Source organism: Cotesia glomerata, linkage group LG3, assembly GCF_020080835.1.
Source record: "Cotesia glomerata isolate CgM1 linkage group LG3, MPM_Cglom_v2.3, whole genome shotgun sequence".
In the NCBI taxonomy this organism is placed as follows: domain Eukaryota; kingdom Metazoa; phylum Arthropoda; class Insecta; order Hymenoptera; family Braconidae; genus Cotesia; species Cotesia glomerata.
The window spans coordinates 13,085,919-13,107,791 of NC_058160.1; the positions used below are offsets into that span (position 1 = coordinate 13,085,919).

Sequence of the window (21,873 nt, forward strand, 5' to 3'; positions counted from 1 at the left end):
ATTTAATTAACTATTTTCAAGAAATCCAAGTCTTGAGCTGGAGCGCTTATCGGACAAGAAGCTTTAAACCACGCTTTTACATAAATAATATTTGTATACCCCCCCCCCCCCTACTTATCTCATTTCAAAGTAATTTATTTCCTTAAATATAAGAATTTCTAACAATAAATGCCTAAAATTGCTTATTTTGATTTTTCGTTAAATTTTCATGACCAGTAAACATATGAATTTTTGACTTTAAAAAATGGAACCAGGCATGATTTTGTAGGAAATTTAATGCCCTTTAAGAATCTGCCATCAAAAAATTTTGATCTCAAGCGCTTCAAAAGCTATATTATTTTTAATGAAAAAAGATTTTTTTACGTGTTATTTAAATGGGAAACTTTGAATGCTCACCGACACCTTTCAAAATTAAGCTAAAAATCCTGCTTTGCAGGAAATTTTTTTTTTTTTTATATACAGGTTCATTTTAACCATATTCCAACAGCCATTCGAAAGAGGTGAGGAATAGGGTAAATACAGTACAGGAAGCACAAGTCGGTCGACAGCCGCAAGAGATACGCAGAGATTATGTTTTGTCGAAAACTATCCACTTAGGATAGTTTCCGTAATTGTTTTAAAAATTATAGTTAAGTTGGGATTAGGATATTAAATAAATTGTGTGTCGATTTGTAGGGGAATAAAATGAAGATTTATTTATCCCCAGAGGAGGAAAACTCAGTTGCACTGAGAAAAAACCTCCTCGAATGAAAAAATGTACAAGTAAGAACGCAAAGCGTGTAGTGCGAATAAGACTATGTGTAAATTGCCGTCGCAATCAACACGAGGTGAGCTCAACCTTCTTAGAAACGCAAAATGTATTAATTCAGAATTCGTGAATTGACGCTAACTTTTAAGTTAACTAGAGTCGATTGATAGTGCAATACTAATTAATCGACGTACAACGTCAGTGTAAATACTGATAGATTATAATTATTAGTGTAGGAACTAATTAGATAATTTGACGTCAGAATTGAATAATTGATGAAATTTGATTTGATAGAATGATGGTTAAATGTCGAACGATGAATTTAATGTAATTTATTATAAGTATTGCGTATTAACTATGGATTGACTAAAGCCGCGTGGCTGATGCAATCCTTTCTCAATATGGCGCGCAATAACCGCGTGGCGTCACTTATTAATTTTGATTTATTTAACTCACTGAATAATTACTAATGAAATTTAATGAATCGAGAATTTAATTGGTAATTGAAATTAATGAAACTAATAATATTTAATGAAAATTTTAAGTGTTAAAGTAAATGCGTATTATACGTGATAAATCAGAAAACGATTGACACAGAGTAGTCGTACTAGTACAAGCGTCCAAGCACAACTGCTTTCCGCCGGCCACGCGAGCCGGCTTCTCTCCCGCTAACCAGGGCGCGCATGAGCGACAGCCATGTTGTGACACGAATTTACACGAGTTGGAGCGATCAAGCCCGAAGGCGCAACTCCTCATATAAATTTCTATTGAATGTTTTTTCTATCGGTTAAACAGATTATAAAAAGTTAAAAGAGCAGGTTGCGATATCTATGTGCGAAATTTGAAAAAGGCAGAAACTTTCAACGCAGTGAAAATTTGAAAGAAATTCGAACGCAGTGAAATAGAGAGAAGCAGTACAATTGTGATGAAAAAATTGTAAAAGGCAGTTCTTACTGCTGTACAATGTAACAAATCTATCTATCTATAACATTTAAATGGACTGATAATGATTGCGACATAAACCAGTAGTTAGATAAAAAATAAACTTTTTATTTACAAACTCAAGTTCTTAACTTAGATCCAGGGCAGAACTCCGCTGTCGGATGGGCCATTTAATAATAATATCGCTCACAATAGTTAATTTTTTCTAAATAGCAAATATAATCATAAACTTAAGACAATACTGGCCAGCTTGAGGACCCAAACGCGTGGCTTTCGGGACAAGTACTTTATGATGACACCCCTTACTTGCTACGGGATCAATTTGAATTCAAATAGTAAATATTCAATACACAATAAATAAATAAATTACTCGAAGCCAGGTAATTTTTAATCACTGGAATCACCAAACCAGTGAACACGGAATTCAAAGAATTTTTATTCGCTAGGAATTCTTAAACTAGCCAAACTTAAACTTAAATTTAAACGGAATCAGAACTCGAACTTAAACTTAAACGGAATTAGATCATTTTTATTCGCTAGAAATTATCAAAACTAACCAAAACGTAACCTTAATCGAAAACACAGAAACTAAACGTAAAACAAAGGCCAAAGAACCCAAAACTGGAAAGACGACGGAATACCTCGGGGTTGCTCAGTGTGCTGGTTTGTGGAGAGAGGGGGTGGTTCGGGGAGAGAGGACCCATACTTGTAATAATTCTATTCGCAACACCAAAAATTTATGCTTAAAACAAAATCCTTATTTATTCAATAAACCGTAAACTTACTTAACAAACTTGATCTCAAATCACTATAAAATTACTAGAACGATCCAGTTAACAATAATCAACGCTCTAGTCAAGTTACAGACACTTACTTACACAAATAAATAAATAAATCTTAATGACTCAAAGGTTGGCAATAGCCTAGTCGGCTCGGTGCCCGCTTTTCGAAAGAGTGGGACCCGGGTTCGATCCCGGCACGCACCAATATTTTTCAGTGATTATAGATAAAAATATGTGCGTTACGTTGCCAGCCTCTGAACGTGGCAGAGATAGCCGGGCGGCACACGTCTGACTTGGGCGATCACCCATTTTAAGCAACAACTTGAATGAGTGACCGCTCTAGTCAGCGTTGGCTAGCGCGAGGGATCTCTGTACACTAGGAGAAGGGCCTAATGCTTCAGTGGTCGATAAAAAATAGTTTCTTATCAATCACTGTAGACTTAGCCCAGCTCCGACTGTACTATCATGGGTTTTCTCTGTGGTTTCCCCATGATTCTGTTCCAACAGCTTGAGAGGCAAGATGCAGGGTAAATACGGTACAGAAAGCACAAGTCGGACCACAGCCGCAAAAATAAAAGCAGGAAATTCGATAATAAAGCAGGAAATACAGGTTGAGGATATAAACAATTGTAAAATGTAACAGAGTTATTAAAATAACTGTACATCTGGAAAAACAATAAAAAAAAAAAAAAAAAAAAAAAAAAAATCTTAATGACTCGAATAAAAATTTCAACTAAATCTGTCAACGAAACTCTAAATACAAAATTTATTATAAACGAGACTATCCAATATCTCAAGACCAAAACTCAATTATATTTACCGGCACACAAAAAAAATTAAGTAGAATGTGCATTTGACCGGACCTACCTAAGGGTACGTATTTTGGTCCGCTAAATCCGAATTCGAGGTCAGTTTGACCCCTACACCCTCGAAATTTCGAGAAAACTTCGAAAAACCGTAAAAATGATAAAAATCGGCAGTTTTAATGATAAAAAAATTTTTTGGAACTAAACTAAGCGTGATTTTCATGTATTTCGATCCTCTGAATATAAATCGAAACTTTATTGAGACCACGAGCCATTTTAAATGTAAAAAAATTACACAAACCCTCCAAAATTCCGAAAAAAGTAATTTTTTTTTGTTTTTTTACTCTCGTTTTTGACTTTTGAAGACTTAATTGCTTGTGCCTTTAACCAGGGCACCTTCACGTGGTAACGGTGAGCAACAGAACCATCTGGCAGAGTCCCTGGGTTAACGGCGTGTGCGCCGTCATGGCAGGTACAAGTCATAAGTACTTTACGATGCAGGGAGTCGGAGCCCCAGTATCGGCGTCTGGTCAGGGTGAGAAAGCAGGCTCGCAGGCGTCGTCATCAAGCGACTGCAGCTCTTCAGAAGTGGGAAACTTGGCTACTGGAGAGTATACTATTACAAAAAGTAATTCTCATCTGTGCAATAAAAGTTCTGATTCATTTTGTTACATTTGTGGAGAATTCAATTTGGAAAGGAATCGAAGATCGTTATTTGATAAGATCAAACAAATTTATGAAGAATGTTTTGGTCTCCAAATTACTAATTTGGATTCAGCATGGGTTCCACATACGATTTGTAGTCGATATAACATGATGTTAACCCGGTGGGAAAAAAACAAGAAACAGGACAACTTGAAATTCACAATACCAATGATATGGTCTTCACCAACTGGTTTACAGAATTGTTATTTCTGTATGACAGATACTACCAGGTTCACCTGGAATACAAAAAACAAAATTGTATACGCCAATGTTTCATCAGCTATTAAGCCACAAAAAATAGAAGTTGTCAAGGAAATTAATACGGTTGAAGAAATGGATGTAGAAGAAGACGATACGCTAGTTGAAGAAAGTTCGGAAGAAGAATATTCAGAAGATGAAGAGTACTTACCTGGCGGAAAAACAAAAGACCCTGAAACGTTTAGCCGAGAAGAACTTAATGATCTGGTTCGAGACTTGGCTTTACCGAAAGATGGAGCTGAATTACTTGCGTCAAGGTTGAAAGAAAAACATTTGTTGGCTAAAGGTGTATCAGTGACATTCTATCGAAATAGGGAAAAAAAATTCCGGAAATTTTTTATGAACGACGATCAAAATTCGGTGGTATACTGTTCAGATGTTAAAGCTTTAGTTGATGAATTGAAACCGAACACGTATAAGGACGATGAGTGGAGACTTTTTATCGATTCATCGAAACGAAGTCTTAAAGCTGTTTTGCTTCATATTGGGAATGAATTTGCGCCGATTCCAATAGCTCATTCGACAAAACTGAAAGAAACTTATGAAAATTTACAGATTGTATTGGGAAAAATATTCAGAGCATAACTGGAAAATTTGTGAAGATCTCAAAATTGCAACACTTCTTTTAGGTCAGCAATCGGGATTCACCAAATATCCTTGCTATTTATGTTTGTTTGATAGCAGAGACCGGAAAAATCACTATGTCAAAAAAGAATGGCCATCAAGATCTGCATTGAATCCAGGTTCCCATAACGTTATACGACCACCCTTTATTCAGCCTTCCAAATATTTGCTGCCACCTCTATATATCAAGTTGGGACTCATAAAACAGTACGTGAAAGCTCTGAATAAAGATGGTAATTGTTTTGCGTACTTGAGAGGAAAGTTCCCTGCAATAAGTGATGCGAAATTGAAAGAGGGAATTTTTGATGGACCCCAAATACGATCTTTATTTCAGGATGCAAATTTTGAAGGAACAATGAACGACACAGAAAAAGCAGCTTGGGTAAGCTTCAAAAATGTTTCACAAAACTTTTTGGGAAATAACAGAAGTGAGGATTACAGCACTTTAGTTGACGCATTGCTGTAAAACTACAAAAATTTGGGTTGTTTAATGAATCTCAAATTACACTTTTTAGATTCTCATCTTGACCACTTCCCTGACAATTGTGGAGACTATAGTGAAGAACAGGGAGAACGTTTTCACTAAGACATCGGTGAAATGGAGAGTAGATACCAAGGAAATTGGAGTGTTGGAGTTCTATCTTTTTATGTCTTGTGTTTTTCACAGATTTCAAGTTATTTGATATATCTACGTTATAGAGTATTTATTTTAGGCATTAAATCATGTTCAATCAATTTTTTTTCTGTTATGAATGGTAATTTTTACAATTTTTTCGAATTTTTCCAGCTATAGAGGGTGAATAGACTAAAAAAATTAAGATGCGAATTGAAGACATCAAAAGATATAAAATTTTATCTGAATTGGACCAGAAAAAGTTTTTTTATCATGAAAACTATATTTTTTCGGAATTTTCGAGAGTTTTGTGTGATTTTTTCACATTTGAAATGGCTCGTAGTCTCAATAAAGTTTCGATTCATATTCAGAGGATCGAAATACATGAAAATCACGCTTAGTTTAGTTCCAAAACATTTTTTTATCATTAAAACTGCCAATTTTCATCATTTTTACGGTTTTTTGAAGTTTTCTCGAAATTTCGAGGATGTAGGGGTCAAACTGACCTCGAATTCGGATTCAGCGGACCAAAATACGTACCCTTAGGTAGGTCCGGTCAAATGCACATTCTACTTAATTTTTTTTTGTGTGCCGGTGTTATTAACGCTCAAATTACAATAAATAAAATAATCTTATACCTGACACAAACAATGTCGATACTGAGTAACTTTTTATAATATTTCTAATAAACTTCATAACTATATTCATTTCTGTAGCTCAAACTAAAACGTAAAAGACTAAAATCTTAACCTGTAGCTGCAACGGTATGCACGTCCGATTACCGGAAGTGATCAGAAGCAACTCTACAACACAACTGTCCTCTACGAAGTCTAAAACTCAACTCTTCTTAACGAAATCTAAAACTCGACTGTTCTTAACGAAATCTAAAAACTCAACTGTTCTTAACGAAATCCCAAACTCAACTATTTTTAAACGTGACTCACTCACAAACTAAAATTTCTATATGTTATTAATCCCCATAAATATTTCAATCCCTTAATCAAATAACTAAAGCTCTGAGTTCGGATATTCCTTTGGTAGATGCTCTCCAAGAACTGACTACGGCTGAGATCGAAACCAAAAACGTAACTCAAAACGTAACGTAAACTCAAAATCAAAATAGCAAAAACGTAACTTAAACTTTAACTAAAACTTAACGAAAAACGTAAACGTAAACGTAACTTAAACTGATCCCATATGTTTTCGTCATGTTCCTCTACATCAGAGCGCTGGCATCTCAACCAGACCTAGGCATTCCACCTGGAAGTCTCAAAGGGTTAGACTGCCGTCTAGCATCAAACGAAACCGGGTGACTTATAGTCCCGCTCCACGGTGACGCTGATTTACCCACATACTCTGCAGCCTCAAAACCCAAAACTTAAAATTCGAAACTCAAAACTCAAAATTCAAAACTCAAAATAACTCAATAAAACCCTTAAATAACTCAACCTCAATATTTTCCAAAAACTTGACTCTATAACTGACTCTAATGTCAAAAATCTCAAAATCTCAACTGTAACTGTAACTCTCTAAATTCACATTAAAACTGTAGCTCCTCGTTACTCGGCATCTACACTCAGACTCTGCTCACTAAACTCTAATTTTTAATCCTCACAATTATTTTCTATAAAATTTTGGCCTTGAAATATCGACTTAGAATCACAAAAATCCGTTGGCGCTAGTGACGTTCATTTTAAATAGACCCCGGTCGATAAAATAACGTCACAATACATATATACAGACATAGTGACACCCTCGCGGGAATAGTCAGGGAAGCTTCCTAGAACCTCAAAACGTCGAGATCTGATAAAAATTCGATTTTCTAAGTACGGGGTGAAACCAACTTCCCGATTTTTGAAAATTTTCAATTGTCTTAGCGGGAAGTTAAAAATTATTATTTAGTTTTAATTCGAATAATAAAAAATTGCTAAGCTTTTTTTGGTTCAATTGATCCCCTCGTCCCCTACTTAAGTACTAATTACAATAAAATATAAAAAATATGTGTGTGTACCAGAGTACACAAGTAAGAAGTGAAATTTCTTTATGACGTATTATTTTTCTACTATTTACAACTTCACGGAAATTGGGTAGATAAGGCTTAAGAAAAAAAATTTTTTCCCTATTAAATTAAAGCTATCTTAGTATTATAGACATGCATACAAATAATATGAGTAATTAATTTTATCATTGCTCTTATTATAATTATTGTATTTCATCTATTATGATGATTGTCATTATTTTGACTCTGCTATTATTTAATTTAAAAATTAGTTAATCAGTTTACAAAAATTATGTAATGAACTCCAATATTCATATTTCATATCATAACTTAGTAAAAATAATTCAAAGCAGATATTTAATAATTTACTCAATTACACAAGTTATGAGAGAATAATTGAAATCGTCTATTCAAAGTAATACAATTATATGTAATGATTTTATAGAATTCAAAATGAATAAATTAATCATTATAGAAAAAGATGATTAAAAAAAATGTACGTATACGTATTTTTACTTTCTAATTGTGTTTTGTTTTATTTTTAAATTACTATTTAATTTGTTTTTTTTTACTTGTTTTTAGAATTAATAATCTTTACTAGAATTATTCTTTACGTCGCTAAACTGAACTTTGATAAAAAAAAAACAACATGGCGTGTAACCGAAAACCGTGACGATTTTTTTTACATTGCTATAAAATTTCTCTTATACGTCGATAAAGAAGTTTCACTTCAAATAATATAATAATACTTGAATTTAAAATAATGGTAAATACGATATAATGAATAAATTATTAAGAATAATGAAAATGAGAGACACTCCGAGTGTGAATCTGTTGCCAATCCTAGGCGCAGAAAGGGATGCACATGGGGAATAAAAATCCCTGTGACAAGGTTACGAAATACAGTATATTACACACCTAGGGAAGTAAAGTAAGAAATGTCTCAGATCACGTGTAATTGTTGGCCGAGCCGAAACCGAGGTTAACAAACATGTGATATGAGGCTTTCTTATTTACTTCCCGTGGAGTGTATATTTTTTTTTTGGTCGACGAAGGCAGAAAGCGGCAACTTTGTTTAGCGCAGCGGGCCAAAAGTTGACGCTTTCTGCGCGTCGAGCAAAAAAATAGTATTTTGTGACTAGCTTAAGTGAATTCACTCAAGCAGGCAACTTTTTCCTCTGTCTGAAATCATCTTGTTTTATCCCGCATCACACACTATATTTTTCATATAATTTGCATTAAAAGTGCGAGTATTAAAGTTTGGAGCCAACCAAAACTGAAGAATTTCAAACAAATGGCGAATAAAAAATGACATTAGTTAAAAATAAACAATAGTGTATTATGGATTGGAATATCCTACTTTCCTTCCTAGGTGCATAATACACTATTGACAAGACCGAAAACAGGGTTGCAACTTCATTCAGCGGGCAGAAAACCATCGGTTTCTGCTTACGGGAAGAAACAGTCGCATTAGTCTGACATAGTCTAGTTTCGGGTGACTCAACTCAGGTTACATGAATAAACGAAATTACATACACTACCATCAGTTAATATGTACGCCGGTCAATCATTATGTTTTGGGAAAATTTACGTAATAGATTGAGATAAATCTTTTCGAATAAATTTCCATTCATCATTAGGATAATTCCAATTTCTGGTTGTTATCGAACTTGTAATCGCATAAAAGATATCAATGAAAGTTAATGAATTTTCTGAACTCTATCGTAAAAGTTGTCACTCACATTAAACTTCTAAAAACAACGATTGCATATCTCTCTTCTCGTGTAATTTAAACAAATTACTTAACAGGCGAGACCATTTTTTTCTCGCTTTACTCTCACGGAGTTCAACAAAACTATCTCGCACTCCCAACAGCAGATCAATTGCAGTTTCGATTGGTTTCACGAAACGAATGAAATTTTTGAAAAAAAAACGCTTTGTGGAGAAATAGTTTATTAAATTATATATTATCTCTAAAAACGTTTTTTCAAAATTTCCATTCGTTTCGCTAAATCGATTGAAACTGCAATCACTGGTCTCGCGTGTTAAATTAAATTTTCAAAAACTATAAATAATATTTGAAAATTAAAAATTGTTTTTAACTAGTTTGAAAAATATTTATGTCAAATTATATCAAATTATTATTATTGATAATATTAATAATTAATATTAATTATGATTAAATAAATTAATAATAACTATAAACGATAAATTAATAAAATAATAATAAAAAATAATAAAATAATTGATATTAATTATAAATAATAATAATTATATCAATTATCAAATTATTATATCAATTTTTAATTATCAATGCATTAATAGTATTAAAGTACTTATTCTTTGTTAAAATCATCATCAATTCACTTCCATCTTCTAGTTTAACGTGTGAAGCACATATATCGCCAATAGATGTTTGGGAGACATGAGCTTCTGTAGCATTTTGAATTAGTAAATCCATGTTGAATGTAGTAATATGTGAAGTATTGTTGTTTTTATAAATGGCAACTCCAGCGGCTCTAACATTTTGTCTCTTAAATTTAGCTATACAATGAAAATTAGGTAAGTCAACTGATTCATCTGCAGGAAGCCATGTTTCAGTTAGTAATAAAAAGTTACTCCTTTGACAAATAGAATCTTGTAAATCAGTAGTATGTTTTCTGAGACTTTGGCAGTTTAAAGTATAAATGGTTCATTTATTTCTGGAGTTTATAAATTCAGTGATCAGTCCTTGCAATGTAGTAAGTTTGTTTAGAGATAATCTTTTAAATTCTTGCTGTAAACTTGAAACTGATGGATCTACTCTTCTTCCATGATAAAATCTTAAATTATCCTGACTGTTACATATAAACAACCCTTCAAGACTTGTTACTCGTGTTAAAGCTACGTAAAGTAATGAAATAGAATGACTTTTACTATACTCATAGACCACCTCGTCATATGTACCTCCTTGAGAGCTTAAATAAAAATTAGTATATTCTGGTACTATTAGATTAATAAAATCTTACATGACATTAATAGTATGTCTTGTGTTTAACTGATCTTGGTGATGTCCAGTTTCAATAATAGTATTTTGAGACCCCTGTGATGATTGTTGGGTTCTAAAATATTTATAAAAAAAATGTTATTAAAATATACAGAAAAATTTTAATTGGCTTCAATATATTAGTAAACTCAAGAATCTTAGCTAGTTATTTCAATATATTACTAAAGATCGTAAATTATAAATATCAATAATGAATGTTTCACTATAAATTCCACTATGATTAGAAAAATTAATTAATTTTTTAATGTTCATATTAATAACAAATAAGAAAAACATTCGTGCGCTGCACGCCATCAGCTGATTTTGAAATACAATTCTATCAGTCTTAATAAATTTATTCTCTAAGCAATTGTTTTAATTCATTAATTTCAATAAGAATGAAATTAAAATTAATAATTAATTTAAAAACATTATATGCAATGAAATTTATGTGAATTTTAATCTACCAAGAGAGTAGATTTTACATTTACTGGCGCTCAAAACACACCAAATCTACGCGTGCTTAATGCACAGATAAATGCATACTTTAATTATAAAAATATAATTAACTTACTGATGACTTGATAGTGTATCATAGTGTGATTTTGCTTTTTTTTGCAGGAGGCTGATCTCTTTCACTCTCTAAATTATCACGGTCAGACATTTTATTATCAGAAAAATAATTTGTTTTCAAGTAAAACACAGGTTATGTGTACTGTAGTAAACAACACTGTATACACTACGGAGTATACACTATAGATATCCGAGCTCAGTGTAGCGAGAAAGATGGCTTAACGCCGGATCGAGTGGGAGAGAATCGCACAGTCGATTGCGCATGGCGACGCGTCGCCACACCGTACACACTACTGCATATAGACTGTATATATATACCATCATATAGCGTGGCGACGCGTTGCCACGGCATGCGTCGCCACGCCAGAAATCGGTTTTACGTGCGGCTATAGATGTTTCACATCAAAAAAATTTTTCAATCGTAAAGCACTCTCTGATGCTTCGCATCATGAGTCGTGCAATTACGAATTTTTTGAAAATGAATATACTTACAGAATTATAAATATTATAAAATATAAAGAGGACGATCGAATGCTACGTTTTGGAGAGTGTTCAGCATTGGCTATCCAACCATTTTACGAGCAATCGAAGTTGAAATATCAGTCAGATTTACTTCGAAAAAGTTATTTTATTGTTTTCATAGCATAGAAAATAAAAAAAAATTAACCATAATACTTAATTCCACTAAAGCTTTATTTAGATAAATTGTGGTACTTGAGGATTAATAAGGTTCTGAGTAAAAATTTGGATTCAGATGAATTAATAAAAGAAAATTTTTCACATTTCTTTAAAAATATAAATTTATTTACGTCATATTCTTCTGTTTTTCAGTTCGTCTCCTTTAACACTATATGAGTCCAGCCGTACTTTACCTCCACCAGCGCATCATAGTTCCACACGCCCATTGCTCACTAGTCATGCGACTCATCCACTACCTGCTCATATGCAGCCGACTGCGGTGTACGGTTTAGCTCCTTTGTCACCTACTAAACATCAGTATCAGCCATCTAGTCTCTGGTTCACTGAGTGATTGAAATTATAGTAGGTTGAAAAAATCTATTTTCGGTACATAAAATGGTGACTGAATACCTTAGGTATCAAATATACAGAGAAAAGAAATTATTGTGTAGAAAAATAAAAAATTTTTTGACTCAAGAAAATCATTATATAGATAATAATTATTTTAGGCGTAGTAAAATTTTCTTGGCTCAAGTAAATTGTTTCTTCTGTGTAACAATTTGATGAATTCAAGTCTTTTTTTTTTTTCTTTTAAGGAAATAGATATTTTTCATAGCTTTCAAATTTTTTAATTTTAAATTATAGTATTTGTTGACTCAATAAAAAATTTTTTTAGATTTCTTCAATTTTTGGGTTATTTAGGACCTATGTTAATCTACTTAAAGCTAGTTTGATCTACATGAGTTCATGTAGATTTGATAATCGAAAAAATTTATAAATTTCTCTATCTTAGTAGATCTACTCTGATTGGTGCTACAACTAAATGCTTATGGAAAAAATATCTGTAGGCAAAATATTCGTAGGATTAATATACGCATGATCAGATCACTTCGTGCGAAAATTTCCGTCTGACAAAATAACCGCGATAACATATTTGATGGAGACTTTGTACTTCTATAATTGGACTTAAGATTAAAGGTATAAGATATAAAAATTTTAAAAAGTTGAGTTTTTCAAATTATAATTTTTAAAATTTGAAATGCTCTTTTCTATTATAATTATAAAATTGGCATGAAACATTCAATAGTGATGTTCTGAAATGTATAACATTTATGATCATATCTTGATAAAAAGTATACAATACATTTTTTTTAAACTTAGCACATGTCAAGACGGTGAACTCTCGAACTCAAAATCTATTGCGTCGGGTTTTTTTTTAACTTTCACATAATATCCCCATACATAAATTACTAAGTAACACTATCAAGTTAAAAATTTATTTTTTAAATTTTAAGATATTTCTACGAAAGTCAAATTGCCGAATTTTTTGTCTAAAGTTATTATTTAATTTCTACGTAGTACCAAAAGCTGAAAAATATAATTTAAAAAAATAGTCGGCAAATATTTTGATACGTAACTTTGATCAAATGACTGATTTAGATCTAATCTAATTTAATTAGATACAAAATAACTTACAATTTTAATCGATTATTACATCAACAAGCGCTTCTGTAGATTAATTTAGGTATAAATAAAATCTATGTATAGTTAAATTTATGTTATTTATCAAATTTAATCTAAATTCATCTAATTTGTCAAAATAAATCTAAGTAGATTTAAATAGGGTCAATAGGGATTAAAGTCTACATCTATGTAAATCTAAAAAATTTTTCCCAAGTGATGTTCTAATTCTTTCACTCATCTATATTACAATTTAACAATCCGTCCTGTTTAATGAAAATTTTATCTTCATTGACGACTGATCAACATTTCTTTAAAGGAAGTCTATTTCTTACACCAAAAAAAAAAACCATAAATGCTTCGCTGCATGTAATTTTGATGATTAACTAAGCGTGAATTATCCATCTTTTTTCCAAGTACAGTCTATATTTTAGTTTAAAATTTTGAGGATTAAAGAACACAAAATATACCCTGACGCCGTTTTACCCAAATACCCGCCTTAAAATGGGTAAAAATGAACATTAAATGACAAATGTAATTATATTATTGAATAGACTATCAATAATATAAAAAATTAGATAACTGTAATAATTTAAATACGTTTGATCGTAACATAGATAGTAAGAGATTGAAAAAAAAAAAGATTATTTTTGTGATGCACTGCTAGTTTTATTAAAACTTCATTAAAATTGAATTCTTATTGAATAAGAATAGCTGAGAAAGTCAGATCGCAATTTTATATTTTTTAAGTCAATTTCAGTTTAAAAAAAAATAATATTTTTTCTGTTATAATTTTAAGCGACCGAAAGTTGCATATATGATATTGTTGGACTCTGTTGCTTGAACAATTTTTAACAAAGGATTCAAGCATTGAATTATTAGGAAAATATTGATATTGAGATCACGTGTCTCAGTTATTTAGGCACATGTAACTTTATTCATATTGCCTGAATCGATACGTATTACTAATCAGACCGAATTAGCACTAAAGATTAATATTCTTAAGGCTTGATGTTTAAAAATTATATTTATGTGGGTTAATAATGTGTATTTAATTATTATAATTTTAGTAAGTTCCTCTTTTATTAAATGAATAATTAAATTGATTTTTTCTTACGACTTGAAACAATAATGAAATAAATCAACTTTATGTTAATTATTTTGGTAAAAAAATTAACTTTTATGTAGTCGCAGATATTTTTTTTGAATATTTTATTATGGTTCTTAACTATAATTAAAATTATATAATTTGTACCATTATAATAAAATTTTTCTTCTCTATTAGGTCTCGGGATACGTGCCAAATACTTTTTCTTGATTTATTATTAGATTCATCAAAATTCTATGCTTTCTATAGGTTATAGTTCAACTTAAAGCTTGAATTTTAAAATCAAACTGCATTCTGTTCATATAGTCGTATTGTTTTTATTTATCTTTATTGTCATGAAATATTTAAAAAAAATATTTTATAAAAATTGTCATGAAATATTTAAAAAAAATATTTTATAAAAATTGTCATAAAATATTTTCTCAAAATCTTAAATAGAAAAAAAACGAAAAGTAATCCATCATTCCAACTAAGGAAAATCGAAAACAATATAACACATTTAATTATATGTATCAAACAAGTTATATAAGAAAAAATAGTTTATCACCTCAAATATCTGCGAACCTTATATTTTTATAATTATCTTCGATAAAACTATTAGAGATTTTTAAGCATAAAAGCTGTGCCTTATGAAGACCAGCTACAATATTTGTTATTAAAATTATTTGTTTTGTATAATAGAATAACTTTAACCGTATAATACTTATTTATTTAATGTATTTGCGACTTTTAATACAATATGATGTATAGTATAATTTTAACTAAACAGAAAAAATAGACTTAAAATTATTGAATATGATCGAACTTAATTCAGTTCAGCCAAAATTTCGGTAAAATTGAATTTTTTATTTTTGTAGATTGACTAGGACTGATATAGATTCGCTAAGATCGATAATATAATTGAATTTTATATTTGTACAATGGTTTTTGTTTGTTACATATAAATAATTTAAACTTTTTAAAAATGTAGATCTTAGTATATCTATAAAATTTATAACTACATAGGACTCAGTTATCATTTTCAAAATATAATTATTGTAAACCACTAATGAGTAGTTATTTGTTATTTAATTATTAAAAAATTTACAATTAACTAGATCATGTTTATTGTAATTACTTTCGTTGTAAAATATTCTTTTACACAAAAAATTTTATTTTAATTTATCACATAAGTTTATCATAGTAACAGATTCATTTGCCACATATTAGTTATAAGGAACAAATTTTGAATAGCGTGCATTCAATGAAATAATAGTTAAATACTCAATAATTGTACATAATAAAAAATTTTCTTATATATTTAATACACTCTGAATTCATTGCATTACGGAATGAATACATAAACGAAATAAAAAGGAAATAGATATTAAGGACAATGAAATACAAAAATTTTAATATAAATACTTACTTAATTTACAATATTTGTAAATATTTTTGCCACAATAAAATGTAGATAAACAAAAACATGAATTATTTCAATTTTGCTTTTTTCTTTCTTGAAAATGTAATTGATATTTCCAATACTATGGATAATGTTTATTCCCGATCACAAGCAACTAGTTTTAAAAAACTATTCAGTTTAGTGTTTAATTTTTATCAAATCTAAGAAGACATATATTTTTTATAGAAGTTATAGCAAAAAAAAATTAGGAAAACGGTTGACCCTGGAGGCCATCCCTGCAACTTCCCGCTAATTCCATACCTAGGCGCTTAAGGAGGTCCTTTCGCCATCAATGTTAAATAAAAAAAATTAGGAAAACGGTTGACCCTGAAGGCCATCCCTGCAACTTCCCGCTACTTTCGTAATTAAGCGCTCAAAATTGCATTTATTACATTTTTAAGCTCTTCGAGCTTAAAAATATAATTTTCGTGTAGTTTTGAGTTCTGCGAGCTCAAAAGTCTGATAGAAGTTTAATGGAACACTATTTTTTGAATTTTCAAACCGCAATAACTTTTGAATAAATGAACCGATTTTCACGCGATTGGCGGCATTCGACGTAGTTTTTTAAATTCTATGATATGTTTTCAAACACAAATTGATCAGACCAGAAATTTCGGTGTAATTCGAAAAAAACACTTTTTTTTCTATTTCTTTCGTCAACGATTACTCACGAACGAATCAACCGATATTAACCGGCTTGGTGGCGATCGACGTGATTTTTCGATGTTGAAAGCTGATTGTGAATATTTGAATTCAAAATAAAATTTTTTTTTTTTGCAATTTCTAAATGAGGTTCACTTATGCGAATATACAGGGTGTCCCAAAAGTCACGGACGCCATTGTAGCATCTGATGAAAAAAATAATTCTGAGACGAAAAGTCCTTAGTCATTTTTCAATTAACCACACAGATAATTAATTATTAATTAAAAATAACGTCTCTATATTTGTTAGAGAGAGAGAGCGCCAGTGCCCAGTAAGCTATGTGCCAAACAAAGACATAACTAACTATATGACTAACTAGTTTCTATAGCTAACGTAGTCACACATATTTACTTACACATTCACACGTGCAAGCGTCTTCGTTGGAACGCACTTGACTTGACACTAGTGCTCTCTCTCTAACGCATAAAATGACGTTATTTTAATTAATAATTAATTATCTATGCGTCTGACTAAAAAATGGCTAAGGACTTTTCGTCTCAGAATTATTTTGTTTATCAGATGCTACAATAGTGTCCGTAACTTCTGGGACACTGTGTATAGTATTGTAATTTTGAGCATTAAAAAATTAAATACATGACCTGGAATTATTAAATAATAAATAAGTTTCAACTTTTTAAATTTTCCGCTACGAAAATCGAAGATTTTCAAAAATCGGGAAGTTATTGTTTTCACTCCGTTTCGCAAAAATCGAGTTTTCATCAGATCTCGACGTTGTAAGGTCATAGAAAGCTTCCCTAACTACCCCTGCGATGTTGTCACTATGTCTGTATGTGTGTGTGTGTGTTTTTTTTTCCTTGGGGGGGGGGGGGAATCTTTTTTATGGATTCTAGGCATAGCTGTTTGGCCTGGATATGTGGCGACTCGACGCAGCGTCATACTAAAACTCGACGCTGACGCCCCTACCAACTAAACCCTAAACCCCTTTCTCTTCTATCCTCTGATCCCCCATGGTACCGCCGTAAGGCATTTCTTCGCGGGGGGAGGAATTAGCTGCCGCTCATCCTTCTGGTGGCTAAGATGTTATTTCTTCCTTCTAGATTCTGTCTTTCGCTCTTTTCCTCTCAATGGATCGCAACTCTGTAAGCACTTTTGTAGCAAAAGTGCTTGTGGCGTTCCAGGCAGCTTCTGACGACAACATTGCTTCTACTATTGACTCTGGTTGGGTTATCTTTTTCAGAATCTTCTCTAACTCATCGCACTGTTGGTTGAAACGTAGACACACAAAGAAAACATGCTCCGCATCTTCATTGACCCCTGGACAGGACGGGCACTCTGGGGTATCATCGTGCTTAAAGCGGTGAAGATACTTCCGGTAACATCCGTGTCCTGATAACATCTGCGTTAAATAATAGTTGATCTCACCGTGACTCCGGTTGAACCACACATCAATCCGAGGTATGAGACGGTACGTCCACCGACCTTTCTCTGCAGCATTCCATTCCTGTTGCCATCTTGCGATGCTGTGTTGCCGTTCTTCCCTTCTAAGTTCTTCAGGGCTCAGTGTGGTTGACCTTTTTCGTTGATATAGGTTCCGTCTTTCCTCAGCTAGGACTCTGAGAGGCAGAGTACCGGAAATAACACACACTGCTTCCTCTGATATTGTGCGGAAGGCGCTAGCTACTCGTAGGGCACTCAGTCGATATACTGGTCCAGCCTTTCTCCATGATTCTTGCGTCTATAGTGCGTCGGCCCAAATGGATATTCTATAAGTGAGCACCGATATGACTACTGATGACAATAGTAGCCTCCTGCTCTGCTTTGGGCCTCCGACGTTCGGCATCAGTCGTGCGAGACTAGCTCTCACTACTGACGCTTTAGCACTGACATGTTCCACTTGCTGCTTGAAGTTGAGTCGGGCATCGAGCATCACTCCCAAATATCGGATATAAGGTTGTGATGTAATTTCTTGTTCGCCGACTTTCAGCTTAATGGTCTCTACCACTTTTCTGCTGGTAATAAGCACTGCCTTAGTCTTGTGTTGCGCCAGTTGCAGGTTCACTGCGTCCATCCACCGGTTAACGCGCTCAAAAGTGAGATCGAACATATGGTTTATCTTATCAAGGTGTTTGGCAACAATCACTACAGCTACGTCATCTGCATATGCTACGAGTTTGACGTTTCTTGGCAGAGTTAGTCTTAATAGACCGTCATACATAATATTCCACAGGAGCGGACCTAGAACTGAACCTTGTGGTACACCTCCAGTAATATCATACTCCCTCGGACCGTTCTTCGTGTCATGCTACGATCTTAAGAAGGTATTCTGGTACATTCTTCTCTTGGAGGGCCTGCATAATGCATTCCCAATTGGCGGAGTTGAAGGCTTTTCTGATGCCTAGAATCGCCACCAGGCAATACTTCTTCGTTCCACCCTTCCATCTGGTTCCTGCGATTGCTTCCTTGGCCGTATGAACAACCAGTTTGATTGCGTCCAGGGTTGATCGTCCTTTCCGAAATCCATACTGATTGTCTGCCAGGAGTGGGTCGACTACTGCTTCAATTCTCTGGTGAATTATGCGTTCAAATATCTTACCCGCTGTATCTAGCATGCAAAGTGGGCGGTAAGATGACGGTTCATCCGGTGGCTTTTTTCCCTTTAGGAAGCAGCACTAACTACTGGCTTCTAATCCCTTTCTGGGATTTTTTCTTTTAAAAGGCGCTGCGCGTAGGCTGCGACGGCTGACCAGTTTTCTTCTTTTTTGATGATGCAGGTTACCAAGCTCTCAGGGGAGAGCGTTATGCCTATTGTTTCTTCGGTGCTGATTCTGTCGTCCTTCAACCGATCACACTCGAAAAACGTGTGCTCGGTGTTGTCAATTTTGTCTGGGCAGTATTTGCACGTTGGTGTGCTGTGCAAACCCATCTTGAAAAGATAGGCATTGAACTGCCCATGTCCCGTCAATAGCTGGGTCAGGAAGAAGTCCGTGTCCCCGTGCTTCCGAGAAAGCCAGACGTTGATGTTTGAGATCAGGCGCGCCGTCCATCTGCCCGTCTCTCCCGATGTCCATCGGTCCTGCCATTCTTGCTGCGTTTCCCCCTTTATCCTCGTTCTTGCGTCCTTCATGTTTTCGTCACTTTTTTTAGCGTCATAGAGTTTTGCTCTTTCGAACGCTAATAAGTCGATGGGCGCGGCTCCCGCAATGACCAATACAGCCGCTTCGGAAACTGTGCGGTAGGCGCAGGCAACCCTGAGAGCGCCTCGCCGCTGTACTGCTGCTATCTTTTGCCGGTAGGTCTGCTTTAATATGTCTGCCCATATCTCCGCGCCATAAAGCAGTACCGAGTGGACTGCTTCTAGAATAACTCTTCTTCTTTTTGTTCTTGGTCTCATGGTGTTGGTCATAATTCGTGCTAGGCTAGACACCATCTTGCTGGCTTTCTTGCATGCACTGTCGAGGTGTTCGCGGAAAGATAGTTTCTCGTCTATCATTACTCCTAGATAGCGCAAGGCCCTTGTTGATGTCAGTGTTGTTCCTCCCATGTCCACAGCGAATGATTTTGGGAACCATTTTTGACGTGTCAAAACGACCATCTCGGTTTTCTGTTTGGCGAGTTTCAAGTGATGCTTATCAAGCCAAGTCTCGACAGCGTCAATGGTTTCCCGAACTAGCAGTTCGGCCTCTTCTACGCTGTCTACTACTATAGTGGCCACAACGTCGTCTGCAAAGCCTGTTAGCTCTACTTGTTCTGGCAACGGGATTTCAAGAAGCTCGTTGATTTATCACGTATAATACGCATTTACTTTAACACTTAAAATATTCATTAAATACTATTAATTTCATTAACTTCAATTACCAATTAAATTCTCAAATCATTAAAAATCATTAGTAACTGTTCAGTGAATTAAATTAATCAAAATTAATAAGTGACGCCACGCGGTTATTACGCGCCATTTTAACAAAGGATTGCATCAGCCACGCGGCTTTAGTCAATCCATAGTTAACACGCAATATTTGTAATAAATTATATTAAATTCATTGCTAAATATTTAATCATCATTCTATCAAATCAAATTTCATCAACTATTCTATTCTGATATCGAATTATCTAATTAGTTCCTACACTAATAATTCTAATCAATCAATCAGTCTCTGCACTGACATTTTACGTCAATTAATTAGTATTTCACTATTAATTGACTCTAGTTAGCTTAAAAGCTAGCGTCAATTCATTAATTCTGAATTAATACCATTTGCTTTTCTAAAGCGGTTGAGCTCACCTTGTTTGTGTTGTTTGCGACGGCAATTTACACATATTTTTTTATTCGCACTACACGCTTTGCGTTCTTACTTGTACATTTTTTCATTCGAGGAGGTTTTTTCTCAGTCCAACTGAGTTTTCCTCCTCTGGGGATAAATAAATCTTTATTTTATTCCCCAACAAATCGACGCATATTTTATTTAATATCCTAATCCCAAATTAATCATAATTTTTAAAACAATTACGGAAACTATCCTAAGTGGATAGTTTTCGACAAAACAACATTCACGTAACAGGATATTGGTAGGAAAGGATTGAGAAAGGAATGTGGAGAGGATCATCTTAATGTGAGTTTATAGAATATGCGAAAAAAAATTATTAGATAGCTCGGACTGGGATTCGAACCCAGAAACTTCCGAAGACATGTCGGCTACTCTACTATTTGAGCTATCCGGTTTATACTAAATTTCCTTTCGCTTATCTATATATATATAAGAGATTTCCACCTATATATTGACTCATCACGATATCTCTGAAACCATAAAGCGTAGAGACTTGAAATTTGGTAGGAATATTCCTTTCGCCGTGTAAAGGTCAGCTAAGAACGGATTTTACGAAATTCCACCTACAAGGGGGGTTGCGGGGGCGTTAACAATGGAAAATTCCCATTTTTAAACTATAGCTCCTATTGACTCCAAATTTGGCAGGAATCTCCTATATGTGATGTAGAAATGATCTAAGAGCGGATTTTATGACAATCTACTCCCAATATGGATTGCGGGGGTGGGCGTTAACAATGAAAATTTAAAATTTCCGAGCTATAGCTCCTAGAGAATCCTAATTTTGTATGAATTTTTTGTAAGTGATGTAAAAATAATTTATAAACGAATTTAACGATATCCTACTCCACAAAGGGTTGCGGGGGTGGGTGTTAATAATGAAAATTTTAAATTTCCGAGCTGTAGCTCCTATAGGCTCCAAATTTGGTAAGAATCTGCTCTATGTGATGTATAAATGATTCAAGAGTGGATTTAATGACAGCCTACTCCCAATACGGATTGTGGGGGTGGGTATTAACAATGACATTTTTTAATTTTCAAGCTATAGCTCCTACAGACTCCAATTAGGTAGGAATTTTCTCTAAGAGATGTAGAAATAATATACGAACGAATTTTAAGATACCTCA

The 21,873-nt window shown here is 33.5% G+C and overlaps 1 protein-coding gene across 7 annotated transcripts in view; it reads left to right on the forward strand.

The window, feature by feature from the left end:
- Window positions 1-12,970, forward strand: part of LOC123261118 (homeodomain-interacting protein kinase 2-like) — a 229,311-nt gene extending 216,341 nt beyond the window's left edge. For all 7 annotated transcript variants that reach the window (XM_044722614.1, XM_044722618.1, XM_044722617.1 and 4 more), the window contains one exon: window positions 11,907-12,970. In XM_044722614.1, the coding sequence (XP_044578549.1) occupies window positions 11,907-12,105 (199 nt within the window). In that variant the 3' untranslated portion in view covers window positions 12,106-12,970. The remainder of the gene's footprint in view (window positions 1-11,906) is intronic.
- The last annotated feature ends 8,903 nt before the right edge of the window (window positions 12,971-21,873 follow it).